General features: G+C 52.4%; 1 protein-coding gene across 1 annotated transcript in view; it reads left to right on the forward strand.

The window, feature by feature from the left end:
- Positions 1 to 417: 417 nt before the first annotated feature.
- The window catches only part of IFFO2 (intermediate filament family orphan 2), a gene marked incomplete at its 5' end in the record, with an annotated part of 45,384 nt that continues 28,226 nt past the window's right edge, over positions 418 to 17,575 (forward strand). Inside the window, one exon of the mRNA XM_084220184.1 lies at positions 418 to 1,022. Coding sequence (XP_084076310.1) covers positions 418 to 1,022 — 605 coding nt within the window. The remainder of the gene's footprint in view (positions 1,023 to 17,575) is intronic.

The raw sequence follows: 17,575 nt of genomic DNA on the forward strand, positions 1-17,575 counted from the left end.
GATCCCCAAAAATCCCCGGGGAGGGACACGGGGAGGGAGGGGCTGTGGCACCGCGGGGCGGGGACATGCAAATGATCTCATTGTTATGGAAATGAGAGGGTGTGGCTATGTGCTGATCCAGGGATTCGGCAATGGGGCGTGGTTATGGAAATGACGACGTGTATATGGAAATAGGGGGCGTGGTTTGGGCCGTGGGCGGTGCCCCGGCCCCGGCGCGCGGGGTTGAGGCGGGGCCGGTCCCGCCCCGCGCTCCCGCCCAGAGCCCTCAGAGCCCCCGGAGCGCGGCGGCGGCCGCAGAGGCAGCAGCGGCACCGGCGCGGCCGCTCCATCACCGCCGGCCCCTCCATCACCGCCGGCTCCTCCGCCACCGCCGGCCCGTCCATCACCGCCGGACCCTCCGCCACCGCCCCCTCCGCCATGAACTCGCTGCTCTTCGGGGAGATGGCCCGCGCCTTCTCCCCCGCCGCCGCCGCCGCCGCCGCCTCCTCCTGCCCGCTGGGCCCCGGCGGCGGCGGCCCCGCGGCGGCCGGGGGTGGCCCGCCGGTGACGGCGGCGCTGCGGAACGACCTGGGCTCCAACATCCACCTGCTCAAGGGGCTGAACGTGCGGTTCCGCTGCTTCCTGGCCAAGGTGCACGAGCTGGAGCGGCGGAACCGGCTGCTGGAGAAGCAGCTGGCGGCCCAGCAGAGCGAGCGCGACCGCCGGCTGCGCTACAAGACCTTCTCCCGGGACCAGGCGGTGCAGACGGACGGCGGGACCCCGCCGCTGGTGCCGCCGCCGGGCCCCGGGCACGGGGCGCTGCCGTCGCCGCCGCACTACGGGCGCCTGCCCGGCACCATCTGGAGCTACACCCAGGTGCGGCGCACCGGCGGCGGCGGCCTGGAGACCGTGCAGGGCCCCGGCGTGTCCTGGGTGCACCCGGACGGCGTCGGGGTGCAGATCGACACCATCACCCCCGAGATCCGCGCCCTCTACAACGTGCTGGCCAAAGTCAAGCGGGAGCGCGACGAGTACAAGAGGAAGTGAGTGATGGGGGATGCGGGCGGTCCGCGCTGCACTGCGGGGAAACCGGGCCAGCCCTCCCCGGGAGCGCTCGGGGACAGCGCGGCGGGCGCGGGCACCGCGCTCCCCCTCCCCGGGGCTCCTGGGGGATGGGGATGCGCCCCCCGGCTCATGGGGGCTTTTTTCCCGAGGGAGGTGGGGGTTGAACCTCCTTTGATACCCAGAAAACTGTGGGATCCATCCCTGGGGGATGGAGAGCCTGGAGCATTGCAAGGAGCATTGTCAGCTTAGCTTAAAAAAAATATATATACATAGATATATATATATGCACACATATACACGTACATATATATGTACACACATACATATATAATTTTTTGTTTAGAAGGGAAATAATCCGTCATTGCATTGCATAGTTATTCCTAAATTTAGCTCGCCTTCATTTCTTTTTTTTTTTTGGTCTGATTGCTCCAGTAGTCGCTTGTGTGTGCCAGCTCCCTGAAATTAGCTCAGTGCTGCAATATTTGGGTTGCAAATACTGCAGGGCAGGCTTTGCACTCCGAGATGTTGCTCGGAATTAGCCAAAACAAAAGCCTTTGTAAGGCCGGCTGCTCTGGAGGTGTCCCCTGGCCTGTGGCAAGCCCTGGGTTGGAATGGTGATGGATGGCGTTCCCTTGGATCGGCTCTGGCAGAGATGGAGGCCAGAGGGGAAAAAAAAACCTACTTGGGCTTCTGCGGGGAGATTCCTGCATTGTCTGAGGAGCTGCTGCCCTTCGGGCTCTCTCGGCTGCAGTTTGGGCGGTTTTAGCCTCAAAATGCATTTCCTGCTGGCGAGGCCGGGCTTTTCTTGCAGAACCCCCCGGATCCGTCCTCATTCCCGGCTCGGTGGCCTGCGGAGCGGGGCCGGGTCCCTGTGCCCGGCTCTGCGGACTGCGGTGAGCTCCGCGCTCCGCTCGGGTCGGCGGCGGCTTTTGGAACACCCTGGATCCGCTCACGGACATTTCCTGGGCGGGTTTGGTGTCCCGGAGGGGCTCTGGCCATGGGGCTCGGGTGCTCTGGAGCTGCTCGCTGATTTCCAGCCCGCAGTCGTGGCTGCCCTGGTGGCACGGGCTGGTTTTGGTTTCTGTGGCCGGTCCCGAGGAATGGGAGGAGCAGGGAGCACAAAAGGTGGTGCTGGGTGGGGAAAGGGGATCCCACAGCATGTGGGGTGTGGGTTGTGTCACCTGAACTTGGGGCTGCTTCTCCTTTTTCCATAGATACTTGATTTATTTCTGCTCCTGGGGGAGGAGTAGACTTGTGGGCCTTCAGGTTCAGCCTTTCTGCTGATACAAAGTTGATTTTTCTGCTTTTACTCACTTGTATAAAGCACATTTTCCCCCCAGTCTGCCTTCTTGCACACTCAGGGGTTGCATAAACCAGATAAATTCAGCAGAGCAAAGGGGAACCTCAGCTCTTATTCTTGCCCTTGAAAGATGGAAAAAAAAAAAGTGATTAACAGGTATCAACACGTCCCATGCCATGTTGGTGATGTGTCTGCAGTGTGGGTTTTATGGATGCTCCTTTCTCTGCAACTGGAGTTGCTCACTGCTCTGTGACCTTCAGTCCCACATGGACAGCACAGCCTTGTTTTGGGGGATTGGCTTTTCCCTCTGGGCCTGGAGCTGCCTTGGGCCAGCTCAAGGAGCAGGACTGAGCTGTGTGAATTCCTCTTTTGGGGGATTGGCTTTTCCCTCTGGGCCTGGAGCTGCCTTGGGCCAGCTCAGGGAGCAGGACTGAGCTGTGTGAGTTCCTCCTGGCGCTCAGCTGGGATCCATGCCCTGAGCCCTGGGTGCTGCAGCTTTGTCAGGCACCCTGCAGGGCTTGGATGGAGTTTGTGCAGGGCTGGGCTGCCCTGGCACCTCCCTGTGTGTGTGCCTGCACTCAGTGCCCTCTTTGGGGTTCCCTCATCCTGCTGGGATCCCTTTGATGCTCTGGGGTTATTTTGGGAGCCTTGTGCCTGTCTCCTGATGGGGCTTTTGGGGCTTGTGGAGAGCTGGGCAGGAGCACAGGCTCCCAGCCCGGGTGTGTGACCAGGGAAAGAAGGAAGGGAAAGGAAAAGAAATGGAAAGAAAAGGAAAAAAAACCTTTTCTTGCTCAGTCTGAGAGCCAGCAGAGCCCACAGCCTTTGTGGAGCAGCCAGGCCTTGTAACCTCACCCAGGGGCCACCACAGCCAAAGACCCTTCAGCAGATATTGATAATTCCATTTATCTCCTGGGCCAAGGGAGCCTTTTCCCCCTTTCCAGGGTGGCCACTTGGTCCAGGAGGTTGTGGCTACCAGATGTTTGTGGTTTGAAGTATTTGGCTGTGAGGAAAAGCCAGGCAGGGGATGAGTGGGACACCAGGGCAGTGCTGGGTGTGCAGGCTCACCTGGGATGTCCCACCTGGGAACTGGGAAAGGCAGGGGTGCAATCCAGAGGGGAAATAATCCCTTTTGTTTCCTTTCTTTTAAAGGAAAAGCAGCCTGGCTGCTGTAAAATAACAGTGGGAGATCATCCAGGATGTTCTTGCCAAAGAAATTCTGCCTGTGCAGTTTCTGGGATTAGCAATGGCTTCATCTGGGGGAAATTTGGTTAATTTCTTTGTTCCGTTCCCTCAAATAATTTTCCTTGGACGTTGTAACACAACAAACTGGAGCTCTGAGAGGGCATTGTCAGTCGAGCACACTGATCATATTTTACCCTGCAAAATGAGGAACCCAGCAGATATTTCAGTCCAAAACTGCTTTTGTTTTTTCCTCCAGGTGATGATATTTTACTCAAATGATGTATAAATTTGCATATTTTCTATTTATTGTGCTGCCTTAATCTCATAATTTTTTTTTTTTTTTGCAATGATCATGATTTTACACAAGATTATGACTTCAGTGAGGGAGTCAGCAACTGGAGGAGTTTTAGAGGGAATATAAAGTTAAATTAATTTTTTTTCCAGCTATGCTTGCATTTAGAAGAATTTGGATCTGACTCCAAATCAGATATTTTATTGTTTGTCTATCAGATCTTTTGTAATTTTTACCTCTTGTTACGCAAAATTGTGTCCCTGCAAAATTGCACTTTTGCACTCACAGCAGCTCAATAAAAACCACTTTCAGGGACAGCTAATTGAAAACGGAGCAGAGTCACATTTTTAAATTTAAAACACCAAGGTGATGTGATTTTTTTTTTCTAGACAGAATACTGATACTACTGATAATAATGATAATAATGATGATAATAATGATAATAACGATGATAATAATGATAATACTGATAATAATCAGCCGTGGTGCTTCAGCTGCTCGGAGGTGAGCCCGAGCAGAGCGGCTCCTCCAGGGCTGGGCTGGGATCCCGGCTCTGCATCCCTGGCTGGGGTTGGGGTTGGGGTTGGTCCCCTCAGGTTATTCAGGAGAAAAATCTGCTTTTCTCTTTATCTGCCTTTGGGGGAGCAGCTGGGGTGAGCCCAGCCCTGGCCCGGCTCCTTTGGGGATCTTTGTCCCGGTTTTGGGACACTCGGGAGCCTCCACAGCCCCGGGGCAGCGCAGGGAGGGCCCTGGGGAGAGCGAGCGGGATTCTCCCCCAGTTCGTTAATTCTTGTTAATTACTGACCGAGGGGGCTCTGCCGGGACACGTGCGGGGTGTGGCGGTGATGGCCCGGACGTGTCCCCGCCCCGGCTCCCCGGGCTGAGCTGTCACCGTCCTGGAGAGCCCTGGAGGAGCCGGCACATCCCCGGGGAGCGCTGGGACCGCGGTGATGGTGCTGTGACAGGGACAGTGCAGGTGTGACAGTGGTGATGGTGCTGTGACAGGGACAGTGCAGGTGTGACAGGGGTGATGGTGCTGTGACAGGGACAGTGCAGGTGTGACAGGGGTGATGGTGCTGTGACAGGGACAGTGGTGGTGCAGCTGTGACAGTGGTGATGGTGCTGTGACAGGGACAGTGCAGGTGTGACAGGGGTGATGGTGCTGTGACAGGGACAGTGGTGGTGCAGCTGTGACAGTGGTGATGGTGCTGTGACAGGGACAGTGCAGGTGTGACAGTGGTGATGGTGCTGTGACAGGGACAGTGCAGGTGTGACAGTGGTGATGGTGCTGTGACAGGGACAGTGCAGGTGTGACAGTGGTGATGGTGCTGTGACAGGGACACTGGTGGTGCAGGTGTGACAGTGGTGATGGTGCTGTGACAGGGACAGTGGTGGTGCAGGTGTGACAGTGGTCATGGTGCTGTGACAGGGACAGTGGTGGTGCAGGTGTGATGGGGACAGTGCAGGTGTGACAGCGGTGATGGTGCTGTGACAGTGGCAATGCAGCTGTGATGGTGGTAGTGGCAGTAGCAGTGCAGGTGTGGCAGTGACAGTACTGCTGTGATGGTGACAATGGCCATGCAGGTGGAACAGTGATGGTGATGCTGGGACAGTGATGGTGCTGTTGTGACAACAGCAGTGCAGCAGTGCTGGTGTGATAGTGACGGTGGCACTGCAGGTGTGACGGTGGCAGTGCAGGTGTGACGGTGGCAGTGCCCCTGTGACAGTGGCAGTGCAGGTGCCACAGTGACAGTACTGCTATGAAAGTGGCAGTGCTCCTGTGACAATGCCCCTGTGGCAGTGCAGGTGTGGCAGTGTCCCTGTGACAGTGGCAGGGCAGGTGTGACAGTGGCAGGGCAGGTGTGACAGTGGCAGGGCAGGTGTGACAGTGGGAATGCCCCTGTGACATTGGCAGCGCAAGTGTGACAGTGACAGCATCCCTGTGACAGTGGCAGTGCAGGTGTGACAGCAACAGTCACAGTGCTCCTGTGACAGTGACAGTGCTCCTGTGACAGTGACAGTGGCAATGCAGGTGTGACAGTGACAGTGCCCCTGTGACAGTGACAGTGGCAGCGCAGGTGTGACAGTGGCAGTACTGCTATGAAAGTGGCAGTGCCCCACTGGCAGTGGCAGTGTCCCTGTGACAGTGACAATGGCAGCACAGGTGTGACAGTGGCAGTGCAGGTGTGACAATGACAGTTCCCCTGTGACAGTGGCAGCACAGCTGTGACAGTGACAGTACTGCTATGAAAGTGGCAGTGTCCCTGTGACAGTGGCAGTGTCCGTGTCCCTGTGTGTGGCCAGCCCAGCTGGCTGCAGCCGTTGGTTCCCTCGGTGGCTGTCCCCAGCCCAGCCCCAGGACAGATTTGTGTATTTATGGTTCCACGATTACTCTTAATTGCTGCAGATATTGAGTCTGCCAGATGTTGGTTGTCTTTTTCCAGCACGGGCTTAGCTGGTACTAAGAGTTGAACTGGAAATAATTGTTTTACCTCAGGATGGTATTTCACTGGGAAGATTAATAAAGTCCACTTGGAAAAGAGATTATCTTAAATTTGCTGCAGCTGGGAAGGACAAAGATTATCATTGTCAAAGGCAGCGCGCGTCAAAACTCGCCGGAGCTTGTTTTTTTTAGAGAAGGGAACTTAATAAAAATGTGCTTAAGATAAGCCCTGGAGGAATGTCTGAGAACTTTTAAGGCTAAAATATCAGCAGTAACAAGATGCAAATGTTCTGCATAGACCCAATCAAAAACAAATAATTTTTTCATCCCCCTGGAGGAATGTAACCAGCGTGGCAGACCTGTCCCTGCCTCGATTGGTCACAGGGCTGGCAGGAACAATCTCTGTGGAAAGCCACCTCTTTAATTCTGCTATTCCTGCTTTTCTTTTTCTGTTTTAGAGGGATAATTATTTTTCAATGTGGCTTTTCACAGAAATTCCGGATTTTCCACCGCTTCCAGAGTAGTGGAAAATCCCTGGTCTGGGGGATTTTTGGCTGCCTCTTACAAGATGTGAAGTTTGATATTAAATGCTGGCTCTGCTGAAACCTGAGACTCAGGCTTGAAAAGCCCCTTTTTCCCTGGCCTGGGAGAACATCAGTTTTCCTTGTGGAGAAGGGATAAAATTGCCTGATGTGAAATAAACCTTGGCTGTGTGGCACAAATATCCAGTTGTAATTGCTGGGTGGAAAGTGGCGCTGCTTGGAGCTGGGCAAGTGAAGCCCCAGAAGAGTAATATTTCCTTAAACAATTCCATCTTTCCTTCTAAAATGCTGCTGCAGAGACACACATTGAGGGTACACACGGGTGTCTCTCACAAATCTCAGGTTTATTTATTTTTTTCCTTGTGATACAGCTGGAAACTGGGATTTCTGGGTTGTAGGGATGCAGGAGAAGGTTTGTGGGGGGGAAGGGGAGAGTGTTTCTCTTTGATCCTGATTTCTAGCAGTGCTCCACACTGGGACTGGGGCTGTGCTTGGAAAATTTAATAGACAAAGAAATCTCTGTGTGTGCCTTCAACTGGTTTGTAATGGGAGGGCTGAGTTGTGTTATGACTGACTTGAAGGAGCTGCTGTTATTCTGAACTTTGTCTTTAAATTAGAATTAAAATAATGAGTTTGTAGATGAACTCAGCGGGGAGAAAAATCCCCCCCTCGTGTTGTGGTTGGAGTTTTAAAGGGAAAAAACTTCTCCTTGTTTCTCAAGAAGCTTCCCCTGCTGTAGGAGAACCACAGGGCTCTGTGTGTTTGTTGAATTTACCTTTTGATTCCTCCTGTGACTCACTCTGGGCTTTCTGCAGGCAATAAAACCCCAGATTTTCAGAGCACAGCTCAGCTCTGAGCAGGTCTGGGAGCCAACCCCTCACACAGCTCAGATCTTAAACCCAGAGAATCTCCCCAGATGCTGCAGTGTGGGCTGAGGTGGAAGCACCAGTGATAACCAGGGATTTCCAGCTCTTCTCCTGGGGCTTTGGAGCAGAGATGCCTCTGGAGTGCTGGACTTGGGGCCCAGGAGGGCTCTGCAGCCACCTCCAGCTCAGCAGCTGCTTTTTTGTGGCTCAGGGTTTGTGGTGCCAGCTCTTGGGTTGGTTTCCTGCATCTGCTTTTCTCTGACTGATTTTTACTTTTTTCTGTGCTAGAAATACTCACAGGATGTAGTTTTTTGGTCCTGTGGGGGCCCTGTGGGTCCCTTCCAGCTTGGGATATTCTGATTCTAAATCTCCATCTTGGTGTTTAAAACCAGCTCTTTTAAAACCAGCTCTTTTAAAACCAACTCTTTTTCTTTTTTTTTTTTGTGTTTGGTTGTATGAGAAAGGAAGAGATTTCTTCCAGTTTTTTTGAAGTTGAAAAGCTTAACAATGTCTGTGTGTGCGCTGTTCAGAGTGGCTGAAACTGCTGCCATAGCCTTGTGACCTCTTCCTATTAAAAATTACCTTGCTCCAAGAACCCTGGAGGGGTTAGTGAGAAGTGATAATAGAAGGCAGTAAATGATAAGAAATGGCATGAGACTGATATGGCTTGGGAAACAGGGAAATCATGGAATCACAGGGTGGTTTGGGTGGGAAGAGCCCCTAAAGATCCAATTCCAAACCCTCTGCCAGGGCAGGGACACCAGCCACTGTCCCAGGCTGTCCTGGCACTGCCAGGGATCCAGGGGCAGCACAGCTGAGTGTGGTTTTCTCACATTTCTAACCTTGAACCTCCCTCCCTTACATCTGAAGGGAAGGAATTTGCCTCCACTTTGTGATAAATTTGGAATGAGGGACAAAAATATTATTGTAGCAGGGCAATAGCCTGGGTACTGTGAGAGCTTCTGGAATTTCAAATATATTGTCAAAAATGCCTTAATTTGGGTCAGCCTCTTCTCACAGGGAGCAGTGACAGGAGAGGAAACAGCCTTGTGTGGCTCCAGGAGAGGTTTGGATTGGGTACAGGGAAATTTTCCTCATGGAAAAGCTCCCAAAGCCCTGGCAGAGGCTGCCCAGGGAGAGGTGGAGTCACCATCCATGGGAATGGTCAAAACTGGGGTGGATGTGGCACCTGGGGATGTTTTGGCTGCCTGCTGATGCTGAAGGGATCGTGGAGGGGGGTGGGATCTGGTTTTGATGCCAAAGAAATAAAGAACTTGTTTGGTGTTTCCATACCCTGGTGTCACCTCCTCCAGGAACTCTTCTGGTCAGCTCATCATCAGACCATCCTGCTTCTAATCAAACCTGGATTTTCCAGGTGATTTACCTGACTTCAGGAAGCTTGGGAAAGATTCCCTGACTTTCTCCAGCGCTGTGGCAGGAAGTGGCAGCTGGGGGACGCACACATTTTTACCAGCAGTGGATTACCGAGGCGCTGCGTTCGGAAAATTCAAAATTGAAATATAAAATTCTCAGCCGTGGTTTCTCAGAGGCCTGGGAGCCTCTCCCGTGCCCCTGCTGCTCCCTGTGCAGAAATGACATCAGCTGTGGCTCTGGCTCCTGCAGGAGGGGAGGGCTGGCAGAGAATGGAGCTCTGTGCCCGCTAACGAAGCACCCAGCTCGTTAGGGAGCCAGGCCAGCGGCCAGCGCCCGTCACCGCCGAAATCCCGGCAGAGAGTCCCTGCAGCCCTTTGTCCCTGCAGCCAGCACTGCTCCATGTGACTCCTCTGCCTCCCTGTGTCCCACTTCCCCCAAACCTGGCTCGTTTGGGTCCCTTTCCAAGGGGGGTTTGGGACTCACCAGGTCCTGCTGGCTCTTTGTGCCTGGGCTGCTCCTTCTCGCTGGGGACAGGTCCAGGTGTCCCTTTTTTGGCTTTTTCTGCCTGGAAGCAGCACCATTCCTTGCTTTGAGGAATTGCCCTGTGTGTGATCAGAGCCTTGCACTGCTGCTGGGTTTAATCTTCAATCTGAGGCTCATTTCAGGGGGTTTGTTCTGAATTTGCGCTGAAATCCAGTCAAAAACAAGGCTTGGTGTTACAGCCTGCACCTCAGTTCCATGGAACTGCCCAAATCTCTTGGTTCTGTGGACAAAACACTTTAAAATTTCCCACTCTTCAGGGTTTGGGAGCAGGTGAGCTTCACCCAGAGCTCTGTGTTTGGTGCTTTGGGCACTCAGGGTGCCTGGCTTTATTTGCTCTGTGTGCACAGACATCAGCACCTAGAGAAGTGCTGGAAAACCTGACAGCTCCAAGATCCTGGACTAAAAAGAGGAGGAAATAACTTGCTGCTCTTCATGTGGGCAAGGGAAGTTGGTAATTTGCAGTGGCTCACTCAGCCAGGGAATGCTGAAGGAAGTGATGATTTACAGCATCCCCCTTCCCTTCAATGCAGTGACTCAGGCTGAGATCAAAGGGATCCTGCCTCAGGACTGATTCCAAATCTGGGATTCCACTCAAATGTCTCTGCCTGGGCATTCTTACAGGTAAAATTTGTCTCTGGGGGGAGAAAATACAACTCTGCCATTTTTATTTATTTTTTGTAACTGGAGCTCCCTCTGACACAGAGCACAGAATTGGAATTGAGCAGGCCCATGTCAGACCAGTCACAGAATTTGACCCTGACAAGTCACATCTGGTTAAAGAGAAAACCTGGTGTAAATTTACTGAGTTCCATAAATTGGCAGGGGGGGAATTAATATTGAATCTCAATGGGGATATTTAAATATCAATATTTAATATTTCAAACAGCTGCTGTCATTAAAACTGCTGTGAGAAATCCCCCCCCTCACAGGGAGAAGAGAAATCTTCATTTCCCTCTCTTCCATATGCTGAAGCATTGGGCAGTCTGGAATATTTTCCCAACTCTTTTATCAAATCTTTTCCCCAAATGACTGTGCCAGAATCACCTCACCTTTGGATCTTTCTGCAATTTTTTTTTTAAATTTTTTTCCACTTTTTAAATTATTTTGTTTCAAGAAAGGGAGAAATGGGGAGCGCAGAGCAGTTAAAAATTCCTTCATGTCCTGGGAAATGTGTTCCTGCTAATCTGTATTCCCCCCTGGCAGGGAGCTGCTGGCTGGCAGCAGGAGAGCAGCTTTCCCTGCTCAGGGACAAAGTCACCCTGGGAATGCTGTCCCACGTGCAGAGGGGCTGCCTGCCCTCGGGGAGCACAGGGAAATCTGCACACAAACCCCTTCTCCTTCCTCCCCTCCTCTCCTGTTGTTATTGCATCCAGGATGGGGGAATAAAGTGATTTATCAAGGCTCAGAAGTTAAAATGTTGAGTTTATTAGAAACCACACGTTCTTTTATAGGTAGCTGCTATAAAGGTGGACTTGACAGGTCTTTAATTACTACTTTTTACACTATTGCTTAATTAGGAGCTACACCCTTCTTGTAAATATCTTACAACTAAGAACACTCTCCCTTTGGGGTGTCCCTTTGGGGATTCCCTTGGGGCCAGGGGATCCCCTCTCCCAGTGGGTGTGCAATGCAGGCAGGCTCTTCCCTGCTCCCTTTTGGGTGCTGGAAGAAGGAATTCACTGGTTTTCCACTTCTTATTTAATGGAGGGGAGGGTGGGAGCCTCGTGTGGAGCAGCACTGAGCTGCTCTGGGTTTGTTTCAGCCCTAAAAGAGGTGTTCCCCTGTTTCCAAAGGCAGAGTCTTTTCCTTTTCCAGCCTTCAGTGGAGCATTAGTTCCAGTTTGCTCTTTCTCCTCTAAAATTCCCAGTGAGATGGAGCTGCAGGCCTGTGGGCAGGGATTTATTCCCTGGGGGAGCTGTGGTTTGGGGGGTTGGGTCTGTGACTCAGCTCCATCCTCCTGGAATTGTGGGGCACTGGAAGGCAGGGGAATGAGGTCAGTGCCTCAGTCACTCCAGCCCTGTGCCCTGGCCTCTTACAGTGGGAAAGCCTGGGAGAATTGGGATTGTTCATCCTGGAGAAGCTCTGGAGTGACCTAATTGTGGCCTTCAGTGCCTGAAGGAGCTGCAGGAAGTGTGGAGAGGGATTGTTTACAAGGGATGGAGGCACAGGACAGGAAATGGTTTTAAACTAAGAGGGAGAGTTTAGATGGGATTTTGGGGAGGAATCCTTCCCTGGCAGGGTGGGCAGGCCCTGGCACAGGGTGCCCAGAGCAGCTGTGATGCCCCTGGATCTCTGGCAGTGCCCAAGGCCAGGCTGGAACACCCTGGGACAGGGGAAGGTGTCCCTGCCATGGCACACTGGATCAGCTTTAAGCTCTTTCCAACCCAAACCAGTCTGGTTTTCCATGACTTGAAAACCAAGTCTGTACTGGAGCTCTGCTGCTGCCCATCCCTTCCCCTCTGCAAATACCCCAGGGCTGCCCCTGCCCCGGCTGTTTGTGCCCCAGTGCTGAAATTAAAGTACTAAACAACTCCAGGTCTTGGAAATCTGTGCAGCTGAGGCAGCAAAAGCACCTGGTTTGTTTGTGTGAATTGAAGACCGTTCTGCCTTTATATAAATATTTAAAATGCCTCATTGTAGGCGAGATGGGGGTAGCACGGTCAGGACGGACAGAGACGAGAGATCTCTGCAGCCAGGTTGTGGAACTTGGGGTTTATTGCAGAGGGGTGGGGGCAGGGCCCTGCTGGGAGCTGCCAGCTGCAGCTCGGAGCAGGCCCGAGAGAAGAGAGGGGGAGAGAGGATGAGAGGGGAAGGATGTAAAAGGCAAGAGCTAAGAGCAAGAGAGAGCAAGAGAGAGCGAAGTTCCCATTCCAATACAATAAATCAATCATCTTCTGTGTTGAATATTCTGATTCTCACTAGCCAATCCAGTACAACATACAAATCCTATAGCATTTACATACAGCCTATAGAAATCACTACATTACCATACTGTGCTACATTTTAAACCCTAAATCTACTCTTGGGACCCCTTCTGCCAAGCTGGCAGGGTCTGCTCTGCCCCTTGGGCCTGTCTGCAAGCAGAGGGTATTGTTTCATCCAAAGGGGATTGCCTTCAGCCAGCCACACCATTGTTTTCCCGTTGTTCAGTAACTGAGGGATCTCAAAGCTTGCTTTCATTTCAGTCTCACTTATAGTTTCTATATTCTCAAAATCTTTTGCCAGGCAATTATATTTGTAAGGCTTTCCTGTTTCATCTTCCCCAACATTGAATTTTCTACCCCTGCTGTCACCTGCATTCCTTTGCTTCCCTCTCAGTGGCAGAGTGCTGTGGTTGATGGTCACTCTCAGTGGCAGAGTGCTTGGTTGATGGTCACTCTCAGTGGCAGAGTGCTGTGGTTGATGGTCACTCTCAGTGGCAGAGTGCTGTGGTTGATGGTCACTCTCAGTGGCAGAGTGCTGTGGTTGATGGTCACTCTCAGTGGCAGAGTGCTGTGCTTGATGGTCACTCTGCAGCCCCCATGGTGAACTGGAAGCCCTGAGCTCCAGAGGAGATGAGAGCAGTGGGCAGGGCTGCATTCTGTTCCTGGGGAGGGCTGTGGGTGTTCAGGTGCCACTGCAGCCCCTGAAGAACAGTTTGTTTCTTACCTTCTCTTAACATTTGTGTTGTTACAATCTTGGCACTGCACAGAAAATATATTTACATTTTCAAAGGTAATCAAACTCTTCAAATGCAGATAAGGGAATGGATCCATGGGAGCACTCTTGGGAGTGCTGTGTGTTCCTCAAGTGTCTTCAGAGCCCTTGAAGAGCTTTTTATTTCCTCCTTTGGTTAATCCTCATGTTCTTACAACCCTGACACTGCACATGAAAGCCACCCTTCAATATATTTACATTTTCAAAGGCAATAAAACTCTGGAAATGTAGATAATGGATCCATAGGAGCACTGTAGGAGTTCTGTGCATTCCCTCCAGTGGCAGCGGAGCCCTTGAAGAAAAGTTTATTTTTTTTTGAGGTCAGAACCTGCACACTGCACATAAAAGCTGCACTTAAATATATTTACTTTTACAAAGGTCATAAAGCTCTTCACACAGAGATAATGCATGTGTAGGGCAGTGTTGGGAGGCTTTGCTGTGCCCTAGGTGTGTATTCCACCTGTCTTCCTGACTCCTGGGAACAGATAAGCTTTATCTCACTGTTTTCTTTGTTCTTTAGTAGGTTCAGTAAAAGTATTTAGGGCTGGGACAGAGATTAGGGTGAGCCGAGCTCTCAGTTTTGAGTTTGGCTCTGTTTTGAGGCTGGTCCTTAAAGGATGTGGTGGAAGAGGGAGATAAACCCAAAGACAAGGTGAGGAGGGCATGGGCACTCCATTATTTTTGCTGCTTCGGGCTGAGGAGCTGCAGAGGGGAATGAGAATCGTGCAGTAATGAATTCCAGCAGGTTCCTTTCCACAGAAGGGTGATCCTGATCTATTATCACTTGGTCCTATCGGGGCCTTTCCCAGTGACTGAGGTGATAAGAGCAGCGTGGCTGGGCAGGGAGGGCTATTTATAGACAGCCTTTACTCACAGAGTCAGAAAGTAAATAACAGCCTTTTATGAGAGGGGATGTTCAGCACAGTGTTCTGAGCCTTGTGCAGGTTCCATTCTCAGAGCTGAGCTCAGCCCATGCCCATTTCACTGCACAGTTCAGTGCTGCCTTACAGGATGGAGCAGCTTTTCCCAAACATGGGGAATTTGCTCAGTGCTAGGCTGGGAGGAGATGGAGCAGCCCTGGGTTCCTGTGCTGGTGGAGGTGGTGCTGTCCCTGGTGGGCTTGTGCCATCCCAGGGATTTCTCTCCTTTCTTTCAGGAGGTGTGTCCCTGAGAGCAATCCTTCAGGAAGGCTGTCAGCCTAACTGGGATGGCTTTCCAGTCTGGGAGTCAGGGGACAGCCCTGGTTTGCACCCAGACCTGTCCTGGCTCACCCTCCTCACCAGAGACCTCGCTGGGAGCCTTGGTGAGACTCCCCTTGGAGCAATTCCAGTGCCAGGGAATCCCAGCTCTGTCTGGAGAGCAGGACACCAGGGCCCTGCTCAAACATCCACCTTCCCCTCTCCACCACACTGCCCTGAAGTCACGAGGCAGTTGTGAAACAAAATAATCCTCACCCTACATGGGCAAGCTTTCCTGTAGTCCCAGGCCTGGTGGACAATCCTGGGAGCTGTGATGGAGGAACCTTGCCCAGAGTCATGTGCAGCAGCTGAGAGAATGCTCTGTGCTCCCTTGGCAGCCTCCAGGACAGCTTCCACGAGGTGTTTATAGGGGAGAGAAAGGAAAAACATGCCACAGAAGTTTGCCTGGACTTTCCGACAGCTTAGATCTTATTATGGCCTGAAATCCCTCCTGGAACTCTTTGTCTGAGCTGCCAGAACTTTGGCCAAGTCTCTGCTGGTGCTGAGAGGCCTCAGCAGCAGTAGGAGGTGAGAAATGACAAAGGAAATGTCCTGAGCACCATAAAAACACAAATGTATTTTTAAAAGGGTGATGCTGTATATTGGAGCACGCTCTTATGTCACCTCCTCAGAGTGGCTGCCAGGCTGGAGCTGGGTGGAATTATTCTGCTTTGTTACAGCATGTTCTTGGTCAGGATTTCAAACCTGGTTTGTTGTGGGTTTTGTTTCTCTCATTCTTGGTGCTCCTGCCCAAGATCCCTCCTCTGCACTAATGATTTTATCAGCTCTGGAAGTCTCCTGCATTCTGGGGATTAAAAAAAAAAAACAAACAAAAACACAAACCAGAAAAAAAGAGCGGGGAATTCAAGGTAAAAGAAGAAGGAAAGGTGAGAGAAGGAGAAATACAGGTATATATGGAAAAATATGGGTTCTTCTCATGCCACGTAAAGATTGAGGGAGAGCCTTGAGAATCAACTCAAGTCTTGTGTCCTGGATTTTGTTTCGAAGCTCTTGGGGTGCTTGGCCTCTGAGGTGAGTCCTGCCAAGGCCTCCTGGGGCTGGCAGTGCCCTTCAGGACCTGTGGGGTCAATTTTTGGGTATTTTATGTTCCTCTAAGATTCACATTCTGAAGGGGAGGTGAAGGAAAAAGAGTTTGAAGTGGGGGGAGATGAAACAGGGTGGGACCCCCTGCATGGGAAACCTCAGGACATGGAGGCACATTTCCAGTGCAGGGAGCTCCACGTCATGTTTGGGGGCAGCTTGCAAAGAGCTTTTATTTCTTACAAAGATTTGCTTCACACCAGGTTCCAGGGCATGGAGTCCTCATGTGGGCAAATCCTGCATCTCAGCAAATTGTCAAGGCTCTGTTGAAGGCTGGGATAAGATTTTTGAATTATTTTTATTTTCAAATTTTTCCCTATTACACTTGGTCCAGGCATGCCAGTGCCCATCTCCTCTAATCATGTTTATTGCATTTGAATAACCCAGGAGCACGAGGCAGTTCCCAAGTGTCCCCAGACAATGGCTGGATTTTGCTGCCCTTATCCCATGACTCGGCCAGATCTCCTTCCCAGCCATCCCCCCTTCCCATCCATCCTCCCCTTCCCAGCCATCCCCCCATCCCAGCCATCCCTCCTTCCCATCCATCCTCCCCTTCCCAGCCATCCCCCCTTCCCATCCATCCCTCCTTCCCATCCCTCCTTCCCGGCCATCCTCCCCTTCCCAGCCATCCCTCCTTCCCGGCCATCCCTCCTTCCCATCCATCCCCCCATCCCATCCATCCCTCCATCCCAGCCATCCCTCCATCCCAGCGCTGCTCCAGTCCTGCTGGGAGCCGCCTTGCAAACAATGAGCTCCAGTGGGCAGGAGCCTGGGCTGGGCTGGGCCAGGTTGGGCTGGGCTGGGCTGGGCTGGGCTGGGCTAGGCTAGGCTAGGCTGGGCTGGGCTGGGCTGTTCTGTGCCATTCTGGGCTGGGCTGGGCTGGGCCGGGCTGGGCTGGGCTGGGCTGGGCTGGGCCGGCCGGGCTGGGCCGGGCCGGGCTAGGCTAGGCTAGGCTGGGCTGGGCTAGGCTGGGCTGGGCCGGGCTAGGCTAGGCTAAGCTGGGCTGGGCTGTTCTGTGCCATTCTGGGCTGGGCTGGGCTGGGCTGGGCTGGGCTGGGCTGGGCTGGGCTGGGCTGGGCTGGGCTGGGCTGGGCTGGGCTGTTCTGTGCCATTCTGGGCTGGGCTAGGCTAGGCTAGGCTAGGCTAGGCTACGCTACGCTAGGCTAGGCCGGGCTGGGCCGGGCTGGGTTGTTCTGTGCCATTCTAGGCTGTGCCATTCTGGGCTGGGCTGTGCCATGCTGGGCTAGGCTGGGCTAGGTTGGGCTGGGCTGTTCTGTGCCATTCTGGGCTGGGCTGGGCTGGGCTGGGCTGGGCTGGGCTCTGCTCTGCCCTGCTCTGCTGTGCTCTGCTGTCGGTCCTGATGGGCTGAGCTGTCTGAAGGGATGACAAGGCACAGTTACATGCTGCTTCCTCCCCTTTGCCTGCCCCAGCTCTCTGGAGCTGCTTTTCACCTTCCCTACAAGTTTCTCCCATTAGCACTTGCACCAGAAGAATTGGAGATGATGAACAGTCAGTTTGATGCCTTGGGATTTGGTTTTTCTGTTTCTCAGACCCTGCACTGATTCAGTGCAGAACTCTAAACTCCACAGCCTGTTCTGTCAGCTGCTCTTCTCCTGTTTTATTCAGACAAAACAATTCCTCTCCAGGCCTGAAACTCAAGGGCACCCTCCAGCCTCAGGCCCTGAAAAGTATAAACAAAATTACTTGGGGGCAGCAAACTGGGGGTAAATGACTTCATTACCTGAAGCTGTAATTGGAGCATTAACCCCTGATATGCAAATGGGGTTAAAAATTTATAATTGTCTGAAAAACTCATGACCATTGTTCGTTTTGGATGTAGCCTTGGAGGCTTCTGACTGCCCAAGGTGTATCTGTGGAAGGCCTTTAATAAATATTCACTTTTATTCTCTCAGTCTTGTCTAGTCTCTGTTCTAGGCAGCCATCCCAAGGCATC

This window comes from Fringilla coelebs (genome assembly GCF_963513975.1).
Source record: "Fringilla coelebs genome assembly, chromosome: 22".
In the NCBI taxonomy this organism is placed as follows: Eukaryota; Metazoa; Chordata; class Aves; order Passeriformes; family Fringillidae; genus Fringilla; species Fringilla coelebs.